This window comes from Cotesia glomerata, linkage group LG5 (genome assembly GCF_020080835.1).
Source record: "Cotesia glomerata isolate CgM1 linkage group LG5, MPM_Cglom_v2.3, whole genome shotgun sequence".
In the NCBI taxonomy this organism is placed as follows: Eukaryota; Metazoa; Arthropoda; class Insecta; order Hymenoptera; family Braconidae; genus Cotesia; species Cotesia glomerata.
Genome location: NC_058162.1, coordinates 12,079,830 through 12,105,731, shown reverse-complemented (window position 1 = coordinate 12,105,731; position 25,902 = coordinate 12,079,830). Strand labels below are relative to the sequence as shown.

The 25,902-nt window shown below is 31.8% G+C and overlaps 1 protein-coding gene across 2 annotated transcripts in view; it reads right to left on the bottom strand.

The window, feature by feature from the left end:
* Nucleotides 1-9,110: 9,110 nt before the first annotated feature.
* LOC123264705 (probable G-protein coupled receptor Mth-like 1) overlaps nt 9,111-25,902 on the bottom strand; it is a 26,342-nt gene continuing 9,550 nt past the window's right edge. Inside the window, exons 4-7 of one of the 2 annotated variants that reach the window (XM_044728135.1) lie at nt 24,177-24,252; nt 10,586-10,773; nt 10,068-10,206; nt 9,111-9,799 (exon numbers count right to left, since the gene is read on the bottom strand). In XM_044728135.1, the coding sequence (XP_044584070.1) occupies nt 9,466-9,799; nt 10,068-10,206; nt 10,586-10,773; nt 24,177-24,252 (737 nt within the window). In that variant the 3' untranslated portion in view covers nt 9,111-9,465. Of the gene's footprint in view, nt 9,800-10,067; nt 10,207-10,585; nt 10,774-24,173; nt 24,253-25,902 lie in introns of both variants that reach the window. The other variant, XM_044728134.1, reaches the window with a different exon arrangement.

The following is a 25,902-nucleotide window of genomic DNA, read 5'->3' as shown; positions in this document are numbered from 1 at the left end:
TCGGCAAACGCTATGGCTTTCTTGTCTTCGTCTACGTTTAGTCCGTATAGAGATAATAGTGTAATGGTATAGAGGTTAAATAAAAGAGGTGAATTTACTGTACCTTGTTGTAGGCCGTTTGAAATATTGTAAGAAAGCGATGATAGTTCAGAGCCGTTTGATACCCGAAACGATCTTCCATGAACCATATTCCAGATCGTTTTGATAAGGTGATGGGGGAAATGATAAGAAAGAAGTTTGAAAAATAGGCCGTCGAGCCATACAGTGTCGAAAGCTTTTTCTAGGTCGATAAAACAAGCGCCAACGCATTTTCCGCATTTAGTTCTCTACAGATATCAGATGTAAATTTGTTAATGGCATGCAGTGTTGAGTGTTTGTGACGAAAACCAAATTGCTGGTCAGGTAAAATGTTATTTGCTTTACAGATTTTGAGGATTGCCTGGTTTATTATCACCTCGAAAATTTTACTTATATTAGATAGCAGGCTTATGGGTCTATAACTTGAGGGATTAGAGCTGTCTTTGTCTTTCTTTTTTAGAGCTACAACTTTAGCACTTTTCCATTGAGAGGGAAAATACAAGATATTGAGTGCATTGTTAAATAGTATTGTGTAGAGGTATATAATGTTAGAGGGGAGGCTTTTTATAATGATGTTGGGTATTCCGTCGAAACTGGAAGATTTTTTGTTATTTAGTTTCCTGAACATCTTTTGGAGTTCTGGAAAAGAGGTAAAGTAATCTGGGAATTGCTCGTTTGGGGGATAGGTGGAGGGGGTATTTTTGGAAAATTTTAGTAAGGAAAGGTTGGATTTCTCTTCGAGGTTTATTTTGGTCTTGAGTTCATTGATTTTTTTGTTCAATAGCCTTATATGAGCATCTTTACCCATGTTAATGTTTTGATTATTAGTTGCCTCGAAATGAGCACCGATTAGATTTAGTTTGTCACAGGGGGACGTGATGATGCAATTATTGTTACTGTCTTTATAAAGAGAGTTTATGTCTAGGCCCGCTGAGTTTAGTATGTGAATCTTATCTGTAGGTACTTTTAAATTGTCAATAGAGGAAGTGGTTTTCTTTCTGAATAATCTGTTAATTTGAGGGAGCGATTTAACTGGGTCGTTCGGTGGTATGCTTCTAATTTTTCTTTCCCAATATATGCTAGACGCTTTCTGGAATTCATCGTTTATCTTATCTTTAAGCTCTTTCAATGTATTTTTGTATGAAATGATTAATGAGTTGTTTGATTTTATGCCTAGTTTACGCAGTCTGTGTATGTGTGAAGATATGTAGTTTTTATGTTTTTGTAATTTTTTGATATGGTCGTTTACGATTCTATCCGTCACGTTTTTGGGGATGATTTTTGGAGTAGATTTATTAATTGCGTTAGTGATAGCTGTATTTAGGTTTATAAGTCCTTTGTCTATTTCTTCTTTAGAGAGGTTTCTGTCTGTTGGTAATTCCGAGGTATTGTAAGAGTTGAGTATTCTGTGAAAGCGATTCCAATTAGTTTTTGCATAATTTAGACTGTGTCGCGTTTCTTCCGTTTCGATATGTACGAGAGAATCGATGGTGATATTAAACTTAATTGCGTTATGGTCACTTTCAAAAGGTAAGGTGATGAGGTTATTATTCGTCAAATTTACGAAATTGATGCTATTGTCTGCTAAGTATATGTCAAGATAAGATTCACTCGCAGGATAAGATGCTAGATCGGGGCCTAGTATGTATCGGGGCCTGTAGTGAAGTAATCATCTTGTGTTGTTGGTTGTTCTGCCTTGTGAGGTTTTCAATAACTTTGTTCTGCTCAACTATGGTGGACTCCAAGCTTTTTAGTTGCTTGGTAATTTTGTCCTCTGGTGATTCTGTTGTTTCCATGTCTATTGAATTTATAGGGTCTGTGTCTACTGAATTTGATGTATTCTTAGCTATTGGAGGTGGGGTTTCCCCTTCTAGATTTGCTTTCCTCTTCATAGAGGAATTTTTCACTATCCGGTTTGTTGACTTTTTTACAGGAGCACTTATACTAATGTTATTGTTTTTGAGTTTATGAAGCACAATTTTTTGCGATAGATTATTGATATCATCTACAGAGATAGGATTGTTACTGCTCTACCCTTAAGCTATCCGAGACACTGTCCGTAACTATCATTCAGTTACCTATTAAGCTACACTGAGTAATTCTTTATTATGACTTTTTTTCTTTGATAAATTTTCATTACTTTGACTCCAAATTTTTTCTCTTGATTGTCTTGAGCTTGAAGTCCATATTGGCCAAGGATTTTTAATAAGTTAAATTAATGAATGATGTGAAGATCGGTAGGTTTTAAATTAATATATTAATAATAATAATTATAATATTTTAGAATTTTAGAATTTTTTAACAGGAGATTTAATTGAGTACTTCCGGCCAAATTTTGAATTTTCACCGGAAATGCCCAAACTAAGCTTCTGTTAAAAAATTCTATGAAAATCAAATACATCGTCTCACACCAAAATATCTCAGGAAATGCCCAAACGCAGCCCCTGTTAAAAGCGGAACTCAAAATTCCAATTTTAAAAGGTTCTCCACGGAAGTTACGTTTTGGCACACCCTAATATATATATATATATATATATATATATATATATATATATATATATATATATATATATATATATATATATATATATATATATATATATATATAGATAAATATTGAATTAAATTGACAAAAAAAAAGTTTTTTTTGCTTAAAATATAATTTTTATGAATAAAACCTAAATTTATAAAAATGCAGATGTAGTTTTTCGAAAATTGAGTGAATTTTATGTATTGTTTAAGTAAAGTAAGCTTGTAAACTAAATATATATCCATAAAAAGAATCTTTTATTTAGAAAAAAATTGATAATTTGGTAGGAAATAAAAAAAAATTGAATTCTGAAAAAATGCAGTTGTAGATTTGGGTGTAATAAAGGCCTGCATTTTTTTATTTTTCCTAATTTTTTCTTTTTTTAATTTTTATTGCTTGCCCAACGTTCTAGTGATTTTTCAAAAAAAATAATTAAATGCAGGTCTAAATTTATTAAAAAAACAGGTTAGTACTCAATTTCAGATTTTTTTTTTATCTAAAAGTCTTGATTAGAGCACTCGTCAAAGTTTTATTTTCAAAATTTCATCGCGAAAAAAAAATCATATTTCATTTACAAATAAATGCACTTTTAAGTATTAAAAAAAAGAACAACTGCTATTTTTTTAATTTAAAAAAATCGATTTCCTCGCTGAAATATCGATTGTCAAAATTTTCGATTGTCGGTTGTCGGCTAAGTTCACAGTCATTAATTTTTGGTCTTTTTTATGAAAGCGGTCAACTATTGGTGCCCGGTCAACTACTGTAACATTTACCCTATCTACGCTGAAAATTGTGTAGTCAAATTTTTAAATCGATATTTTGATACGGAGAGTGCTCAAAATTTTTTCAACTTTCACAACCATACTCTTGACATATTTTTGAGTAACCTGCAAATTCTATTATAAAAAAAAATTTCAAATCTTCTCTTTCAAATTAATGTAAGTACTAATAAAGGGATATTAACTTAACCACGCAAAACAAACAAAAGACAATTGTATTACTACGGCATTTTAATTGATAAATATTCATACGGCAATCCATACAAAATCGGCTACTTTATAATTTAATTCAGGTTATTGAAAAACATGTTAACTACTTTGAAAATTAAAAAAAATCATGCGTAAAGTTTTTTTCAGGACCGTATTTTGACTATCAATGATCTCAATTATTTTATATACGTTAACTAACTCAACTGGAAAAAAAAAATAAATATTTCACTTTTTTAGAACTCAATCATTTTTAATTTCATATTCGTAATTATGCCAGTCCCACTGCTAAGCGGTATAACGCTTGTCATGCTTGCTTGGGATTGGTGAGGCGTGGGTTCGAATCCCGGTGTGAGCTGAAATTTAATTTTCAGTGAACATCGGTGCTCGTAACTCACGCCGGCCTGTACAGGTTTGGGTTTTTCGATGGTTTTCCCAAGCCCTGTGCTACCGGTGGGGCACAGGCAAATGCGTGCAGTTTCCTCAAAGTCGGCCCATCGCCGCATTACTCTCCAGGCTGAAAAAGTATGTAATACCGCCAAACTTATTCTGCCAAACTTAATGTACCGATCAGCCTGGAGTCCCCTTCCGGTCTCGGCCGGACCCCCATCGAGACAGAAGTCTGAAAAGCGGGGTTAAAATAAAAAAATAAAAAATAAAAATAAAATAAATATTCGTAATTATACAGAAGTACAGTTCAACTGAGTTTATACATAAATAATCAATAAATTAATAATTTCATTCTTAAGTAGTTCTTTTATTTGATAGATTGATGACGAAAAATTAATTACCATTAAGAATACAAATGAGCTGGTAGAATTAAGAAGGTACATAATAAACAAGATAAGGGTCATCCTACAGAATCGATTAACTTCGTTTAACAGCAAATACTTTAATTATTAAAAGATATAATTCATTCTTACGTATATCAATCAATATATAAATTAAATTATTTTTTTGTTAAAACGAAAAAAATTCTTCTTTGATTCCCTAAAATGTTAATTTTGCACGCCTCATAAGCGAAACGTTGAGGTTGTGCTCTACTCTGGACAGTTCAAAAAAAGCAGTTTTCTCGAAACTGAAATTGATTTTTTGTTATTTATATCGCACACAGATGAATATGAGTACACTTATATCGAGTCAAATAATTTGTCAGGCACATAAAATTTATTTCAATAACAATTTTTTTATTTAACATAGTAAATAATAACATTAAACATAATCTTTTCTGGACGTCCGTGTATGGATGGGTGTATGTGGCAGGGAAATTGGTCGAAAAAATGATCGTACCGGAATAATTTTTTTTTTACTATCTAAAGTAACACACGACGGATTTTCTTAATTAATATGAGCGTTCAATTCACTGTCGTTAAATTATTATTTAAAAAAAACTAATTTATGACTGTGGATTTTATTGTATATCTATCTATACATTTTATTACAGTATTTTTTTTCCTCACCTCAGAGTTATGGCGCCACTAACCATAGCAATCTGTTTTTTATTTTTTTGCTTTTTATCATTTATTTTAATCAATTTTATTGTGAAAAATGAGATTATGAGGCGTGCACTTTTGGATTTTCCAAACTTTTTTTTATGCACTATCTCAAACAATGAACACTTTGATGTAAACATATTTTAAACTATTATTAAATTTATATAAGTATTATAATTCTTATTGTAGTTTAATTAAACCTCAAGGTACTTAGTTAAATGTTTATTAATAGTTTATTTCAATTTTGAATGAACTTTCATTACTCTTATTAAGTTTGAGGCAACATACAAAATTTCAAGTAATACTTTTGTCTCATCTTAAATCTGAAAAATTTGTTATTTTACATTGTCAAAAAGTAATTACATTTTTTTATTCACGATCATTTTTGAGACGTATTTATTTTTTAGTCTTTTGTTCTAAATAATTAGTTGAAATACTTTAATCAGACAAAAAAATTTAATTGTTCGTTTTGTCAGTTCTTTGGGGTGTTTTTTAATAATCTAAGCTGCATCAACATTTCAATTGTTTAATGTTTTTATTAACTGATTGTTAATCAAAGTTTATTATAAAATTATCCAATAAATGATGTAAATAATTAATTTTCAATTTGTTTTAGAAACTAATCGATTACTGGAAAATAACCAATATAAGTGACAAAAAATTATTTTTTGTGAAGTAACACTGATTTTAAGCTCACAAAAAGTAATTTTTTAATTCTAAAATAGAAAAAAATTCTTTGACGCTTGTACCCTTTTAGCTTTGACTTCTTTAAGTATCTTAAATTAAGTAGTTATGTCTACGCTTGCATTATCAGTTTTTCGAATTTATTTTCAAAACTATAATATTTAAAAAAAAATTAAAACACAACGAAGTCAATACTCTAATTTACAACTTATTAATATTCTACAGTTTTAAGATAATTATCAATATTATGATACCATTACTAACGTACTATCTTTAAATATCAAATATTCTGACAAGCTAAATCATGCAAGATCATACATTTATATTATTGTCTACTTTTCCATCAAGTTTTATTTTGAGGCACAAGATTATTACAAACTTTATTTAAATATTATTAACATATAAAAAAATGGAACAAAAATATAGGTTTAATCTAAGTATAAGAATACTATTGAATACTAAAAAAGTAAATTTTGTGCTTATAATTACTCAAGATTCATAATGGAAAACTTAACGCGCAATTGAAGCTAATAAAAAGTCTTCGATGTGTAGACTAATTATTATTATTACTATTATTTTGTTTTCTTTTTTTATTTTCAAAAAATTAATAGGATAATTTTTGTAATCATCTTAATATGCATTAACCAAAATTGTTACTTCATATCTTTTTTACCCAATTATATTCGTCGAGTTAATAAATGTAGATAAATTTTTTGTAATTAAATTAATTTTTTTAATTTTATCACTTTAATTAGATTGGTTCATCTCATTAGTTATCGAATTTTACATTTACTCAACTATTTTTAATCACTTCAAAATTATTTTTATCAACCATTTATTTGGCATCTAATATGAAGGCATTGATTGAAAGGCTTTTTTATGTTATAATTTTATTTTTTATAAATTATCAAAATTATTTTTATATTAGGACTATTCATATTCTACCTACAAATGAGCTCACTTTCGTGTCCGTAAAAGCGACTAAAAAATTCATTTAAAAATAATACAATTCAAATTTTGGCAGTCAAAGTATTTTTTTTACTTTATAAAAATTATGTTATAATATAAATGTATCAGTAATAAATAAATTGATATTAACTTATCATTATATTATTACCTACATATATAAATATCAAAATATTAGTTCACTTTAGTCTACAACAATGTATAATAATAAATGTATAATTAATCAGAGCATGAGATTTCTATTATTCATTTGCTTAGCTGATAAATCTATAACTTGTTCTAATATAACTTGAAAGTTTTAAAGAACTATAAAAAAATTTTGATAGATTTTGAAAATGCTTTATTTTTGGAAATAAAATAACTAATGAATCAAAAACATTCAAAGTTTGAAGTCTTCACCTCTAGCATAAAAAAAATCCAACTTATTTTTACGTTTCATTCAATCGGCATATTTTCATTGTGGATATGAGTAATTATATATAAATAGGATTTCACCTATTTTCAGCCGTAAAGAATCGAAAAATTGACTTATCTGAGTTTTTTTGTTCTACTCTTCGGATTAAATTCCATAACGATTTTTGAATTTAAAGTCTTGAAACTGAAATTTCGATTTTTCATCAATAACTTGAAAATAATGCATGAATTTTTCAACGTTTTTTTTTGTTCACGTTACGCATCAAAAGTAAAACTATTTAGAAATCAAACTTTTTTATCTTTAACCCAACGAAGAGTAGGACACGTTTAAAAAAAAAAAAAAAAAAAAAAAAATCATTGTGATTATCTTCATTTTTAAATTTTTTATAGCTGAAAACAAGTGGAGCCCCACGTCTATGTAAATACCCAATTATCATCTATTTTGAACATCTTTTTTATAATCTATATGGGGTATTTTATGCCAAATCGACCACTTTTGACCCCGACCCCTTTAGATTTATCTGAAACTTTTGTATTCTTTTCTACCCTTTGAAAGACATTTTTGAGAATTTTTTCAAATTTTTTTTATCCAACCCAAAAAAAGTTATGAATTTAAAAAAAAAATGGCTTTTTTATTTTCAAATAGCCATAACTTTTTTAGACATTGACCTTTGGGTACCTTTTTTTTTTTAATTTTTGTTTTTGAATGAATTTTTCGAAAACATACACAAAAAAAATTAAATATGATCAATTCTATAAAATAATCAGATTTTTTTAAGCCAAATCGTTATTTTTTCAAAGTTCGTCACATTTTTTTTTCTCAAAAAAAACTTCATTCAATTTGACAACTATTCCCGCTCATCCCGGACAGGGCCAATTTCTTTTTATATTTTTTTTATTTAATTGAAAAAAAAATTTTTTTTATTATAGAAAATTTTACAATTTTTTTTTCAATTAAATAAAAAAAAATATAAAAAAATCGGCCCTGTCCGGGATGAGCGGGAATAGTTGTCAAATTGATTGAAGTTTTTTTTTGAGAAAAAAAAATGTGACGAACTTTGAAAAAATAACGATTTGGCTTAAAAAAATCCGATTATTTTATAGAATTGATCATATTTAATTTTTTTTGTGTATGTTTTCGAAAAATTCATTCAAAAACAAAAATTAAAAAAAAAAAGGTACCCAAAGGTCAATGTCTAAAAAAGTTATGGCTATTTGAAAATAAAAAAGCCATTTTTTTTTTAAATTCATAACTTTTTTTGGGTTGGATAAAAAAATTTGAAAAAATTCTCAAAAATGTCTTTCAAAGGGTAGAAAAGAATACAAAAGTTTCAGATAAATCTAAAGGGGTCGGGGTCAAAAGTGGTCGATTTGGCATGGAATACCCCATATACAGTCCATAAAAATGTGAAAATTTTTTTTTAGTTCTTATTTTTTTGCAAATAGCAAATTTTTTTCATTATTGAAAACTAAGAAAGCATTCTACCATTTTTTTATGTATATCTTAAGTTTGTTTCTTTTGTTTTTTTTATGAATTTGTACACACAACATAAATTTATATAAATAAATAGTAGTTCAGTCTCTTTTTCGAATACACACTTATTAATAAGTAAGTAAAAGCTTAGACGATTTAAACGTACAATTTTTAAGTTATAAAACATCATAACAAGAACTTTGTAAATTTTAATGCATTAAATTGAAAAATTGAGCTTGTTATAAATAGTTTTAAAAAATGTTTGTTTTTATCGCAATTTAATACAACTTAAAAAATTCCTAATTAATTCAAACGATAGTTTAATGTGTGTCGCTTGGTTGCTTATTTTTTGATGAGAGTTACGTTACATGTAGATTTTATACAAACATCTACCCTATAAATTATTTATTTTTAATTTAATTTTCCTCTCATAATTTAAAAACAATTCTTGTATCTATAAAATCCTGATACTCAGTAAGTTTTCCTTTTTTTTTTTTTTTTTTTTTTTTTAATTTCTTACTCTAGTAGTGATTCTATTTCTATTAATTTTCTCCAGAATTAAACAAGATTCTTGCAATGTAATACTAAAAACATTTTTTTAAATTAGAAAATATTTTCTAAAAAACTTTAAATAAAATACAAAAAAAATATAGCTGCTTCGAATTGTATTCACCGGATTTTTCAAATTTTATCTTATTATGTGATAAAATAAAAAAATACTTAAAATAATAAAGATTTCACTAGCAATTCATCTCATTTGTAAATTACATATTTTTTTCTCGAAATGCAAATAATTAGTGTAATTTTCTTCGGTTTTGTCTCCGTGGATCTTTATAAATCTTAACAGATAGTTTCTAATGCCGCGGACTTAGTGCTTGGGTTCTGAGTCATACTGTCTCCCATGCTAGGCATACCGTGACTTGTTGTACTAAGGCCATTTCCTTGTCTTCCAGCACTTGTTCGAGGATCTTGATTGAATAATTTTTTCAAACCAGCACGAACTTGAGGTTGCCATCCAACTACAATGAAGATAAAAAGGCCTTGGAGGGCATTCAAAAGGTCTGTAAAATACCACAAATAGTTGGGACCACCAACAGCCCATGATATAATGTCAGCAACCCAGGTTACACCCATGACAATTACTAATTTCAAACAAACTCGACCTAGAGCAGCTCTAGAACATATAAAATAAATAATAATTACATGAATTATACAAATGAAAATGTTTGTAGATCAAAACTTTTTGATTTCACAACACATTATCAAAATAAAAATCTCCTAGTTTTTTTAGAGTATTAAGTTTGTTTACGCATTAATGCATGGGATCTTTTTGTAGTAATTGAATTTTCCCTGAAAGTCTTTTTTACTGTTTTTCTGTAACTTTTACCGTCTTACCATGAAACGTCAAAAACTCTGTTTTAAATAAGTAACAAATTACTAACCTTTCTGTAGTGCTTTTTACGAATTCACCTTTCCATAGTCCACAAGTTAATTCTCGAGCAGTTGCGATGAAAAATATGACATTAATGATGAGTAAAACACCAATAGGACCGAAGAAATAAGCCAAAATTTCTCTATCTCCTGTTAACAAAAAGTGTTAACTTTTAATATATATTCTCAAATAGGTTCTAAACAAAAAGAATTTATCAATATAAAAAAGACGTTTTGATGTACTTCTTCAACTTCTGAATATGAAAATGGACATTTCCAAAAATTTGGGAAATATTGTTTTTTCAGGTAATGTTAGTATATACGTATATCGATCTAGTATTGTAAAGAACTAAAATTTGCTTCAAGCTATCTTCACTCAGAAATTCTCAAGCTTTCCAACTTGCTCTGTAACTGAGTTAACCAAGATATAATAAAATATGCTTAATTACGATAGTCAAAAAAAAAAACAAAATATTTTGTTTTGGTTTCTAAATAACATTATTTTATGAATCGACAAAGTGCAACTTACCATAAAACCAACACATTTTTTCTCCAAATCTAGGCCTCAGGAAAGGGTTGTGAGGTTGGGCTGGTAAGTGATCGAGAAGAGCAGCAAGTCCAGCAACCAAAAATGGTCCACCCCAAGCGTAGCAAGCATACACTCTTAAACGTAATATTTCTTGACTCTTTTCCAAGCTTGCCGGTCTCAAATCTCTGTAAGTCGATTAAATTATTTTAAGATATGTTTAATTAATTTTAAATTGCTATTACTGAAATGGAAGTTTAGGAAAGGCTTCTTACAACAAGACAGAAAAATTTCAAATATTCATTTAGTATTTCAAAAAAATTATATTTTACTGAAATAAAGCCATATGTAGATTTCTTCATGTAGAAATCAATGAGAACTCTCATAATAACTTGCATGATTATTTATTGATAATTATTTGATTATTGATAAAATAATTGTAATGATGAACGATAATAATATGTAGTAAAACTCTTTCTAAATAATAAGGCGGGTCAGCGTAGTGGTTATTTGGTTCTTCATGTCTCAAAAGTCCCATGTTCGAACATCGTCAAAGACCAGATGTTAAATAGTAATTTTTAATGAGAAAAACAATCGATCGCAACTAAATAGTAAAATACTAAAACCGTGATAAACAAAAAAATAATTTTTTTATCGTTATTTGTTCTTCAAGCATGATTATGCTTTTTCAGATTTGGAGAATATTCAGGCATGGTCATGCATGAGATTAACTTATGGTCTCGCATGATCCAATGCAGCCAGATCGTGGGTAAAAAGATCCCCTTCCCTAGGCGAAATAGTACAGTGCGTAATGCTGGGTGGGGGTACTTTTTATCCACGATCTGACCGCACTGGCATAATCATGCATGATGATTTTTTAACGGGTAACGATGAGAAACGAGATGTTGATCACTTATGTGCTTTTGAGGTTACATTATTGTAAGGCCAAACGAAAGTTGGATTATTTCTTCCTCGACGAAGACCCATCTCCTCGAGGCTGGAGTTCAATTCGTTAGAGGAGAACGTTTACTCGGAATTAAAAGTCGTCAAGCCTTTACAGTTTTTCAACATGCATTGTAGGACGGGATTGGGTCGAAAGCTTTCTAAAACGCCACCCAGATTTGACTCTTCGTCAATCTACAGCGACTAGTTTAGCTCGAGTGATTGGATTTAATAAAGTTCAAGTTGATCGTTTTTACAAAAACTTGGATGAAGTATATAAGAGATATAAGTTCAAACCGAATCGCATCTACAAGGTTGATGAAACAGGAATGAGCACTGTTCCAAAGAAAACACCCAAAGTTGTATCAACTAAAGGAAAAAAAGTGGTGGGTAAGGTCGTTTCTGCGAAACGAGGCATTACAGTAACAGCTATTTGTTGTATGAGTGCTGCGGGTCACTACGTTCCACCTGCATTTATTTTTCCTCGAAAGAGAAATCGTGATGATTTGATAAATGATGCTCCTTCTCAAAGCATCTCCATGGTATCTGACAATGGTTTTGTTAACACAGATCTGTTTGTCACCTGGTTGAAACATTTCCAATCTTTTGTTCACGCTACACCTGAAGATCCTGTATTGCTGCTTCTTGACAATCACTCCTCTCATATCAGTTTAGAGGCAGTGAACTACGCTCGCGAGCAGAACATTATTATGCTAACTTTACCACCACATGGAAGTCACAAGCTCCAACCACTGGACAGATCTTTTTTCGGTCCTCTTAAAGCTAAGTATTTGATTGCGTGTAATAAATTCATGTCTCAGTTCCCAGGGAAAGCTATTACACAGTATCATGTCGCGAAACTATTCAATGAAGCATACAAAAAAGTCGCTACTGTAGGAAACGCGGAATCTGGCTTTAAAGTGAGTGGAGTATATCCTTTTGACGATGATTTGTTTAGCGAGGCAGACTTTGCTCCATCATTAGTCACTGATCAGATAGTTCCCGAAGAACAACAAAATGTTCTTGCAATTGAACCACCAAAAACAGGTAATGACGAGTCAGTAGCAAGGACTGAAGCGTTACCTGTCATTGAAAACAGTGTAAATGAGCAGGTTGAAGAATCCCTTGCTGAGTGTGATCCTATAACTCCTATGATTATAAATTCTAATACTGATGAGCAACTTTTTATAGAAGCTCCTGCATCATCACCATCAAGTACTCAAAAGTTGACAAACACAAGCTCAAACAAAGAGAATCAATCTCAAAATGTCTCGGTCTCCATGATCTCACCATTTCCAAAGATGAAAGAAAAAAGACGTCGTACCAATCGAGTTGCTATGAAGTCTCAAATTATTACCTCTAGTCCTTATAAAGAACAACTGGAAGAAAAAAAAAGACTCGAAGACGAGAAAAAAAAACCTAAAAATAAAATTCGTAAGCCAGCATTGAATGAGACTGAGCCTTTGAAGCATAAAAACAAAAAAACTGTACCGCTAAAAAAAAAGTTGAAAAAAAAGCCAGAGGTTACCAACTCTGACTCAAAAACATATTTTTGTCCACTTTGTAGGGAGCAATACACGGAACCTCCGACAGAGGAATGGATACAATGTACTAAATCCATGGACTGGTGGCATGAAGAATGTACCTTTTATGAAGGAGGTAGTTTTGAGTGTGATCGCTGCCAAAAACATTCTTCATAAAATGAACTCATTTTAAACTTCTATAATTTCTTTTAACTTTAATTTTAATCATCTGATTTAACGTGATTTTATGTTTTCTAAGTTGATCTCTTATTATTTATTTATCTAGTCTTCAAGATAATTAGTAAGTAAGAAGATTATAGTTATTAAAAAACAATGCGCACACTTTCCCCAAGTGCGCACACTTAGCCAAACGAATGCGCACACTTACCCGCAAAGCGGGTCAAGTGTGCGCATTTTGAGTTTCTCTCATTAATTGTTTTTTCTTTCTAAGTATCAAAGTTTTATGTAATATTACTTGATTTTATTATTAGTTCAATAAATAATTTATCGTTTGCATGGGTTATTCTGTCTTTATTTGTTATTGTTTAATTTTAATATTAGTTTAAATCCTTAAGTGCGCACACTTGACCCGAACGACTCTATGTCTTATATGAATTGATAAATATTCTTCCGAAAGTCATGGGTACAGTAAATGCATAAGACTTGCGCAAGGAATTACTCGAAGACATAGACGCATGGCTTGCAGCAGAATTGCGAATGAAGTCTTATGATCGTGAAGTCGTGAATGTTATGTGTGAATGAATGAAAACTTTACTAATTTTTATGAATTATTTTGTATAAATACGTAACGCTGGACGAGTAACGAAGACAGAGCGAGTCACAGCGAGTACGAGGCTATGCATTGGAACGACAAGGATAGAGCTACGACGATAATAAGCGAGTACCGAAGCGAGCGAGGCACTGAGCGGCGTAAACACCCGAGAGGTCTGAGGACAATCGACGTTACATTGCCGCATGTTCCAATACGACGATCACCATCGATGACAGTTGGTTAGTCAGTACTGCAGGAGCAGAGGTGACTAAAGACTGTCGTGGAGGTCCGTTGACTGTCATACGGACCTAGATCAACTATCGACGGGGATCAATTCCAATGGAAATGAAGACTAGCGTCGCCAACTTCAACGAAGGAAGAAGCGGGTACTTCTCTATGAAGAAGAGGATTCGAGGCTGGACTGTTGACGGATTCGGACGCGCTTTTGCGCGCTCCGCAACCTTAAGTTAATTTCGAAGTATTGTCGCGATTTTGTCCACTTGAAATTAATTTGTAACTTGTAGTAAAGTATTTATATTTTTTAATTAATTATTTATCGAGTCGACCGCACGAAGCTTTTCCGAGCTGCTACGATGAGGACGACGCTCAACTGCTTGGTAAGCCGACGTTCTTGTTCAGTGTTGAATCCAGCGTTTAGAGTCCACGTTGTAATTTTGTAAAATATTTTGATTAACAAAATAATATGCGAGGATTCAACGCTTTCCGATTATTTTTTTTTGTAATGCTGTTATTACATAGTGTGATTGCCGATGTATGAATGCGAGTGTGAGAAATAAAATTTTGTTAAATAAATTGTTATTTTTTTCTGTTAAATTCTTCTGAATTTATTTCGAGTAATTTTAAGAATTTTCGTTTAGTTTGCTGTCCTATTTTTTAACGACGAGTATTTCAGCATGGCCCGCCACCCTGAGGAAGAGGTAAGAGCTAGCCGAAGTCGTAGTAGTAATTAATTGGAGATCATTCTCCTGGCGCCCTTTTTGATGTGAAACATCTATAGCCGCACGTAAAACCGATTTCTGGCGTGGCGACGCATGCCGTGGCGACGCATGCCGTGGCGACGCATGCCGTGGCGACGCGTCGCCACGCCATATGATGGTATATATATACATTCTATATGCAGTAGTGTATGGTGTGGCGACGCGTCGCCATGCGCAATCGACTGTGCGATTCTCTCCCACTCGATCCGGCGTTAAGCCATCTCTCTCGCTACACTGAGCTCGGATACCTATAGTGAATACTCCGTAGTGTATACAGTGTTATTTACTACAGTACACATAACCTGTGTTTTACTTGAAAACAAATTATTTTTCTGATAATAAAATGTCTGACCGTGATAATTTAGAGAGTGAAAGTGATCAGCCTCCTGCAAAGAAAGCAAAATCACACTATGACACACTATCAAGTCATCAGTAAGTTAATTATATTTTTATAATTAAAGTATGCATTTATAGGTGCATTAAGCACGCGTATATTTGGTGTGTTTTGAGCGCCAGTAAATGTAAAATCTACTCTCTTGGTAGATTAAAATTCACATAAATTTCATTGCATATAATGTTTTTAAATTAATTATTAATTTTAATTTGATTCTTATTGAAATTAATGCATTAAAACAATTGCTTGGAGAATAAATTTATTAAGACTGACAGAATTGTATTTCAAAATCAGCTGATGGCGTGCAGCGCACGAATGTTTTTCTTATTTGTTATTAATATGAACATTAAAAAATTAATTAATTTTTCTAATCGTAGTGGAATTTATAGTGAAACATTTATTATTGATATTTATAATTTAAGATCTTTTGTGGTATATTGAAATAACTAGCTAAGATTCTTGAGTTTACTAATATATTGAAGCCAATTTAAATTTTTCTGTATATTTTAATAACATATTTTTTATAAATATTTCAGAACCCAACAATCATCATAGGGGTCACAAAATATTATTATTGAAACTGGACATCACCAAGATCAGTTAAACACAAGACATACTATTAATGTTATGTAAGATTTTATTAATCTAATAGTACCAGAATATACTAATTTTTATTTAAGCTTCTTTTAACACTTATATATTTTCTTTAGAGTAAATAATAATAAAAAAGAACGTCAAAAACGATACAGGGAGCAGAACAGAGACAAATTGAAGCAGCGTGAAGCGGAAAGAAGAGAACGCATACAATATTCACAAAGTATTGCCGGACCATCTACCTCTTCAAACACGAATAGAATAGAACTGAATAATGAAGAAATAATTACTGCTCAAAGTTCATCTGGTTCGGAAAAAATACAACCATCATCCATTCAAAGAAATGATCAAGGTAATGAACTAAATGCTCTCCAAAAAAAAAAAAGAGAACGTCAACAAAGATACAGGGAGCAGAACAGAGATAAATTGAAACAACGTGAAGCGGAAAGAAGGAGGCGTCTACAAAATGCAGATGTGATTACAGAATTATCTACTTCTCCAAACATCGAATTTACAGAAATAATTAACGATCCAACAAAAGATGAAATAAGGACAAATTCTCGAAATGTAGCTGATTTAGAAGAAATGCAGCATGTAGTAGTTGAAGTATCTCAGCAAATTGAACGAAGTCAATCAAGTGCAAATACTACGGAAATTCCGAATAACTACAGTCAATTTAGATACCATAAATCAGCTCATGAATATTTTAACGATAATATTAAAAATAATAAGTTTGGACATGCTTGCTCAATCTGCGATCGACTTTGGTTTGAAAAAGATTTAAAGAAACCATCTGCATCTGGAAATATTATTAACACAATAACTAACGGGCAAAATGTGGATGCACTCAAAATTTGCTCTATTTGTAAATCAGCATTAGATAAAAATAGCATTCCTAATTTTTCTGTTTATAATGGATTTCACTATCCAAAAATACCACAACATTTACCAAAAATAGATTTCCTTTTATGTAAATAAGAAGATTAAGGCACGTTGAAGGACAATTCGGCATATACGGACAAATTATCAATGTTCCTGCTTCTGTTGATACAATGGTACGATTACTTCCAAGAGATGTCAATGATGAACATTGCATTTATGTACATATTAAAAAAAAAATGATTCATAAAAGTAGTTTTGTTCATGGCCTAATTAGCATCGGATCAATTAGACAATGGTTGGATTATTTGATTCATACACCTTTATATCTGCATTATAAAATAACAGTTGATGAATCATTTTTTAACCAAGAAACACCACTGATTACACAACAGAATATTGACGAATTTAGATAAAAAAATCGATATTGAAGAAAGCCTAACTGCTCAACAACAAACTTTGGTATGGAATGAAGAAAAATATTTAAGATTAGCGCCAGGGCAACACAATATCCCACAAAGTTTATTATTCGATGAGCATGCTGAACAGCTATCATTTCCGAGTATTTATATGGGACACTTTAGAAAATTTAGGGATACAGTCAAAGCTACACCTTTTATGATGGCATCTAGTGAACTGCGACGTAAGGATCGGCGAGGAGTCAATCCCTATCATTTGTTATATATGGCTGTAAAAATAATGAGACTGCGAGTTCGTGACTGTTTAACGATCGCGTTTAGACATGTTGGTACAGATACTAATATAACTAAGGAACAAGTTCAATCCGAAGAGTATATTCATAGCTGCATAGAGTCTAATTTAGCTTTTCTACGGTCAATCCCGAATTCAGTTTGGTATTGGTCTGCAAGAAAAAAAGATTTATTCGCAATGATTCGGCAGCTAGGGAAGCCAACTGCATTCATGACACTAAGCGCAAATGAAATAGGGTGGCCGGATTTATTAACATTGTTACATAAATTAGCTGAAGAAAAAGAAGATATGCAAAATTTTATCGCATCGGAACTAAGTTTTATCCAAAAAAGTTCATTAATTAACAACGATGCTGTAACATGTGCTATTTATTTTAACAAGTTAGTTAATGTAATAATGACAATTTTACAATCAAAGAAGTTCAGTCCTTTTGGTAAGTTTAGAGTTATTAACTACTTTTTGAGAATTGAATTTCAATATCGAGGAAGTCCACATGCGCATATTCTTTTATGGCTGGATAATGCTCCCACAGATATTCTTGGAGAAGAGCAAAAACAAGCAATAGAAATGATTAACAGTTTAGTATCAGTATCAACGTCGGAAGCATCGGGAAACATAAAATTACTTACGCATAAGCATACCTTCACGTGCTACAAAAAAATTGGCTCTAATTCTGTGCAAAAGTACCGATTTGAAGCACCATTTATGCCTTGTAAATCTACAATGATTTTAATACCGATGGAAAAAACGAATCCACTTTACAAAGAACACTTGAAAAGATATAATGAAATTAGAATTAACTTAGAAAGTAATGACTATGACAGTATTGATGATTATTATGAAAGTAATAATATCAGATCAGATGAAGAATACAAAGATATACTAAGATCTGGTATTAGTAGACCAAGAATATTCTATAAACGACATCCGTCCGAAGAATGGCACAATACTTTCAATCCATTTGTTTTTAATGTCTTAAAGTCAAATATGGATTTTCAGATAATTACTGAAGAATATTCTTGCGCGGCATATGTCGTCGAATGTGTCAATAAAACCAACAGAGGCATTAGCAATTTACAACGAAAAATAATAGAAGTTATGAATGAGAATCCAGAATTCGATATTGTTGAAATAACTCGTAAAATGAGCGTTGACATGCTGAATACTATTGAGATGAGTAGTCAAGAAGCTGCTTGGTATCTTTTAAGGTTACCAATGTCTAAATCGTCAGTAGCGGTTCAGTATATTAACACTTGTTGGCCTATTGAACGACAGAGGATAAGAAAAACACAAAAACAAATTGATGAACTTGATGACGACTCTACTGATATTTGGAAGGAAGATTGGCATGACAAGTATCAAAAACAGCCAGAAGAATTGGAAGGAATTTCTTTAGCCCAATTTGTTTCAAACTATACTAAAAACAGAAAGGGAGAGTACACCAGAAAAAAGCAGCCTCAAGTTATTCGTTATAGAAATTATGACATGACTCAGGATTACAACGAGTACAAAAGAGAAATGGTGACCTTACATATACCATTTAGAAATGAAGACACAGAAATATTAGCAGATATGAAATTCACAACTATATATGATGAACACGAAAACGAAATTTTAGAAAAAAGAAAAGAATTTGAGTCAAATATTGATATTCAAAAGATAATTGTTATATGCCGACAATTATGTCATGAAGGTAAGCTAATAGATGACGAATCAGAAGCTCGAGACATTGCTACAAGATTTCCAGAGCCAAACCCCTTTGAAGAATTGTACAGAAATCCGAATGCTGCGGTTAATGATTTACGTATAGCTACGCTTAAAAACTTGGGAGCAATAGCCAAAAGAACAGAAAATATCATGAGTAATGATCGTTTTTGCGAACTCATGAGAAGCGCTAATGAAAAACAGAAAGATTTGCTACTAAACGTCATTCATCACAATTTATTTGCAGAGAGATCACCTTTACAATTATTTTTTACTGGGCCAGCTGGATGTGGAAAAACCTTTGTAATAAAATTGATAATGGAAGTATATAACAGATTTTCTGATAATGATGGGTTCTGCAATTCATACATTACGTGTGCTTCGACTGGTAAAGCTGCAGTAGCTATTAACGGAACTACTGTTCATACTGCATTGAAAATATCATTGTCAAAACTAATTCCGTTGTCAATAGAAACAGCACAACAATATCGATGCTTATTTAAATATGTCAAAGTTTTAATAATTGACGAAATCAGTATGATTGGTGCCGAGCTCTTGAACCAAATAGACGCAAGATTAAAGCAAATAACCGGAAATTTTGATGAAAATTTTGGTGGTCTAGACATTATTTTTATTGGAGATTTGCGACAATTACCTCCAGTCCGTGTAACTCCAATCTATAAGCAGTCTAAACAACGGATGATTGGACCCTTACTTTGGCGAGGATTAAAATTCTATGAATTAACTCAAATAATGCGTCAAGATAACGAAATGTTTGCTTCTATTCTTACAAAAATTGGCAGTGGTATTATTTTAAATGATGATGAATCAGCCGTTATCGAATCTAGATTTTTTACGAAGGAAGAAGCCTTGCGCCTGTGTCCAAGTGGTGTAAGATTATTTCATGATAATGCATCAGTTAACGCATATAACGTACTAGCTTTACAAACTGAAAATAAAATAGATTCAATTGCAATGGACATTATTTCTGGTTGTACTAATCATGAGCAAGAAGCAAACATGAGACAAAAATTACACAAGTTGTCAGTGATTGATACTGGAGGTTTGCCATACGAAATCATTTTTGTTATTGGAAAACCTTATATTATTACAACTAACATAGACGTGGTAGACGGTTTAGCTAACGGCGCCGTTGGAAAGTTGGTTCATATAGAACAAAATGATGAAAATCAAGTAACTCGCATATGGCTCGTTTTTCTAGATAAAAACACTGGTATGGTGGCTAGAAGAAAAGCCGCTGCCTTTCTTGCGGAACATAATATCGATAGACGTGCAGTACCTATCGTACGTCGAACTTCAAGTATACCACTCAATAATAATAAAACCATTGTGAGAAAAAGAAATCATTTTCCATTGATATCAGGATGTGCTATGACTATTCATAAGTCTCAAGGAGGTACATATGATGAGGTGGTCTATGAGTATAGTAAAAGTCATTCTATTTCATTACTTTACGTAGGTTTAACACGAGTAACAAGTCTTGAAGGGTTGTTTATATGTAACAGTCAGGATAATTTAAGATTTAATCATGGAAGAAGAGTAGATCCATCAGTTTCAAGTTTACAGCAAGAATTTAAAAGATTATCTCTAAACAAACTTACTACATTGCAAGGACTGATCACTGAATTTATAAACTCCAGAAATAAATTAACCATTTATACTTTAAACTGCCAAAGTCTCAGAAAACATACTACTGATTTACAAGATTCTATTTGTCAAAGGAGTAACTTTTTATTACTAACTGAAACATGGCTTCCTGCAGATGAATCAGTTGACTTACCTAATTTTCATTGTATAGCTAAATTTAAGAGACAAAATGTTAGAGCCGCTGGAGTTGCCATTTATAAAAACAACAATACTTCACATATTACTACATTCAACATTGATTTAGTAATTCAAAATGCTACAGAAGTTCATGTCTCCCAAACATCTATTGGCGATATATGTGCTTCACACGTTAAACTAGAAGATGGAAGTGAATTGATGATGATTGTTGTGTACATTTCTCCTAATAAAAAAATAAATGACATCATTTCATTTTTACACGAGAGATTATTTCCGTACAGTCACAGAGGTTCAATAACTTTCAAAACCAATAAAGACAAACTACCATTGATTTTAGCTGGGGATTTCAATGTAAATTTTGCAAAAGATGAATCAACGCCATTAATTACGTTTCTCCAAGAAGAATTTCAATTGCAAATTAATAACAATCCAAGAAAACCTAACACCAGATACGGAACAACAATAGATACTGTATTTATTAGATATCTTGATAATGTTATGTCCAATACTTTTGTAACATACTTCAGTTACCATCGACCAATTGTCACAGTAATACCGTCCTCAGAGGCAACATCGAATATAACTATTACCGAAGTCACTGATTAAACGAATTAAGTAGTCAAGATTGGAAATAAATTCGTAAATTTTTGTATTTAATGAAAATAAATGTTTATTCAATATTTTTTTTTTTTTTTTTATTTTAACCCCGCTTTTCAGACTTCTGTCTCGATGGGGGTGCGTCCGATATCGGAAGGGGACTCCAGACTGATCGGTACATTAAGTTTGGCAGAATAAGTTTGGCGGTATTACATACTTTTTCAGCCTGGAGAGTAATGCGGCGATGGGCCGACTTTGGGGAAACTGCACGCATTTGCCTGTGCCCCACCGGTAGCATAGGGCTTGGGGAAACCATCGAAAAACCCGAACCTGTACAGCCCGGCGTGAGTTACGAGCACCGATGTTCACTGAAAATTAAATTTCAGCTAAATTTCACACCGGGATTCGAACCCACGCCTCACCAGTCCCAAGCAAGCATGACAAGCGTTATACCGCTTAGCCATGGGAATGGCTTATGTTTATTCAATAAATAGTCATCGTTATCTGGAAAAAAAATCGTAATATTTTATTTTATCATTATGACATATTTAGTTCCTATCACAATCTGTTCTTTTCTGCATATTACTTTTACAAAATAATGTCGATGTTTCACATCTGCCAGGCGTCCCGTGACGGCTCACATTTTTTTTTTTAATAATAATTCTTTTTTTTTAGTAAGCTAAAATTTTCAATATAAACGGTGAGCCTGGCTTGGTAAATCCCCGGGTCAGGCAAAACCCCGTTATAAACTTTACATCTCAGTAAGGTAGTCTTCAATTCTATATAGAAGGAGTAAAACAGTGATACATATAGTAAAATGCATCTTGAGACACCTGCTACATATCATCTACCTGTGTCTTTGCAAAATTTTTTCCACGCACGCGGCGTGGATTTATCAGAACTTTTTTTTACGTATGAATAGACATGTGCTTTTTTTTTTTTAACAAGATTCACATTAGAAAAAAGAAGCAGACACCTAGTGTGTCAGTAGGCGTTATATGTTATTTATTTAGTTATTAAACAATGAACCCAACAGCAAGGCCAATAACAGGGTTCCATACAAAATATAATTGTACATAGTAAGTAGTATACAATAGTACAATAAAAAAGAAAAAAAAAAACAAAAAATAAAAAGATATTAACAATGCATATAAAGTGGTAGCACGAATGTAAGACTCACATAGGCATCTGACTTAAAAATAGAGTTTTCCTGCCAATTTCTAGCGATATCCAATCAATGATCACTTGAACACACTGAAATACGATTATGAGTCGATGATGATCAGAGAGAAACTCAGAAGGTCGTCCAGTAACTGCCGAAATAAGTGAATTCTAATGTCTGGAGCAATGTTCAGTAGAATGAATGTTAGAACAGTATTCAAAGACAGTGAGATTCTCAGGCGGATTGCATCGATTTATTCAAATTGAATCATAATGTGATTTATATTAACTTGCGACACAACAATGTTCATTTTAATAGGCAAAAGGACGCCTCCACTCCTTGATCTAGTTCTTGACATTCTATCAGCTTTATAGATACAGAAGGTAATTAAATCAAAAACTTCTGAGAAGAGTTTATCGGAGGTCAGCCAGGTTTCAGTAAGTACAATGAGTGCAATCAGTAAGTGTAATGACATCGGCATCAGATAATGGTCTTGAATGATATATGATAGCAAATTTGGTGTTGATGCCTCTGGTGTTCTGATCGTGAATTTTTACGGTTTGGTTGATATAGTAATAATTTTGGAGACTTCGTTTCTGGCAACGATACGGATATTCTCCTCCCCTTGAGATTTCCGATGAACTAGTTCTTTTTTCAAGCTCGCAAACTTCTGACGCTGTAAAGCCGTCCAATCATGTTGGAATTGCAATCCCGTGAATTCCTGAGGCAGTGTCTTGTTCTTTTTGCATGACTGGAACAACTGTAGAAGAGCGTCAGCGTCAGACACTGAAGAAGTTATGATTTTGAGCGGACGGGGCTTAGCCAGGGACTCGGAGAATTTACCTATTCTCCAGCATTTAACGATACTAATCGGGTCTGGTTTTAATGACCTAAGACCGGCCTCAATTCTATTGAGGTCAAAATTCTCACCTTGAGCGTGATCTTCCAAAAGCCCATAGACAATAACATTTTTTATGTTATGTTTTCTTTCTAAACTAGAATTTAATTTGCGCGCGCAAGCGCGCGCCTGAATATAGAGTTTGTCTATATTTTCATGCTTATGATATATTTTACAAATCACGTTACGAATAAATTGACTTCACATATATTTTATCTCAATTTTATGTTGGGATCTGCTACAAGATTGGATTATAAAAGTCATTTTGCACAAACTTGTGAAAATTCTAATAAATATGTTTTTTTACCAGTTACCAGTGTCTTACGTAAACACTTGCAAATGATACTGTTATTTGAGTAGCAGTTTTTGAAGGGTTTAGTGTTTCTATTTCAAAATTCATAAAAAAAAAAATTTTTTTCCAGTGTGTTCTTATAAAAAGATTTTAGCTAAATTCGGTTAATTTGTGAATTCACTCATTTGTGAATTTATGAATTCTGTGTTTTTGAGAATTTTCATCCGGACTTTTACAATAATTCTTAAAACCTCGTGTATTGATTTTTCAAATAGCACTATATGAAATTTCATACAGAATTTCAATAAAAGAGACTCACCGAAATGTCCACCAGATGTTGAAGCACATTGTATTCAGCCAGAAGAATGCAGCAAGGAAAAAAAAGTGTGCCAGAATAGCTGCAAGCAAATTATGAACATTTAAAAAAAATATAAAATGTATGATTCTAAATTATAAAAATGCATGACAATTCAAATACTCCATATAACGTTTTAATACGTTTATTTTATTATAATTAAATAGTCTCATAGGGAAAAAAATAGGTGTTATCTAAAATCTCCGAAATTCAATTTTTATTCATGCTGTTTATTTAAAATTTATTATATGTTTATAACATCTGTAATGCGTAATGTTATATTAGTGAGATTTGATTTTGCTGAAATTCAAAAATTCGCAGTTTTTTCCTGATTAATCCGTCAGCACTTTCGTCAACTTGTCCACAGATTCGGTAGAATCTGGCGCCAATTTCCGTTCAAATCCGTTGTAAACGGAGCGCCAGACTACCGAGTGTGTTTACTGTAAGCAGAACGGTATTTCGAGGTTGCAAAACTTTATTTAATTCTACGGTACTTCTCGTTCCTAAATTTTAAATTATAACAGTAGTTCATACTTTATTTTACTGATATTGATTAATTATATTCAATTATAACAATTAATCTACTTGAAATTATTAAATTTTATCTGCACAAACTATAGCAAGCTCAAAAATTTCGATCCTCACTTTTTTTCGATGTAAAAAGTGACATGCCACAGACTAAATAATTCGAGAATGCATGATAATCCTCCAATAGATGGGAAACTACAGTTAAAAAAATACATTTTACAGCTTGCATCCACACCCGCCAGGGTGCGCTGGAATTATTTTTACATAAACTGTAGCTTCAAGGGGATCGTTTGCTATAAAAAATGCAGCCAACGCGAGATTTAAGTTGGTACCAATTGTAAATTTTTATCCACAGATTCGGTAGAATCTGGCGCCAAGGTCCGTTCAAAAATCCCGTTGTAAACGGAGCGCCAGACTACCGAATCCACAGATTCGGTAGAATCTGGCGCCAAGGTCCGTTCAAAAATCCCGTTGTAAACGGAGCGCCAGACTACCGAATGTGTTTACCGTAAGCAGAACGATTTTGTGAGGTTTGAAAATTATTAAACCACCTTAACTGACTGTTTGATGCAATTGATAATAAATATGTATTCTATATGGTGTGAATTGCTAATTTAATTAATTTATAGTCCACTAGTCATTATTTTTTTAATTAAAATTCGATAGATTCACTAGCAGAAACTATAGCAACGCCGTTTTTTAGATCCTGGATATTTTTTGATGAGAAAAGAGCAGGTTTTACTATAGCACGCAATTAACTATAGCACGTGAACGTACCATGTAGAACGGGATTAATTATAGATAGATACAATACGGCTGTATCATACTATAGAACGTAATAACGTATACAGAAATTTATTATTATTAATAATTAATACAGAAATTTATTATTATTTTAATAATTAATATAATATGATAGTAATATACAGGAACATAATATAATAATAAAATAATAACAATAACTCTATTACTAAACGAAATCGGACATATACAAATATACTATGGCTGCATTCACGTTGGACGCTTTGAACGCTTTCAGCACTACTTCATATAGCACATTATACGGTGATCGATATCTATATACATGTGCTTACAGCGCGAAAGTGTCCAACGCGAACGCACCCTACAACAGGCCTGTATATTACCAGGTTCATATCACTCAGAT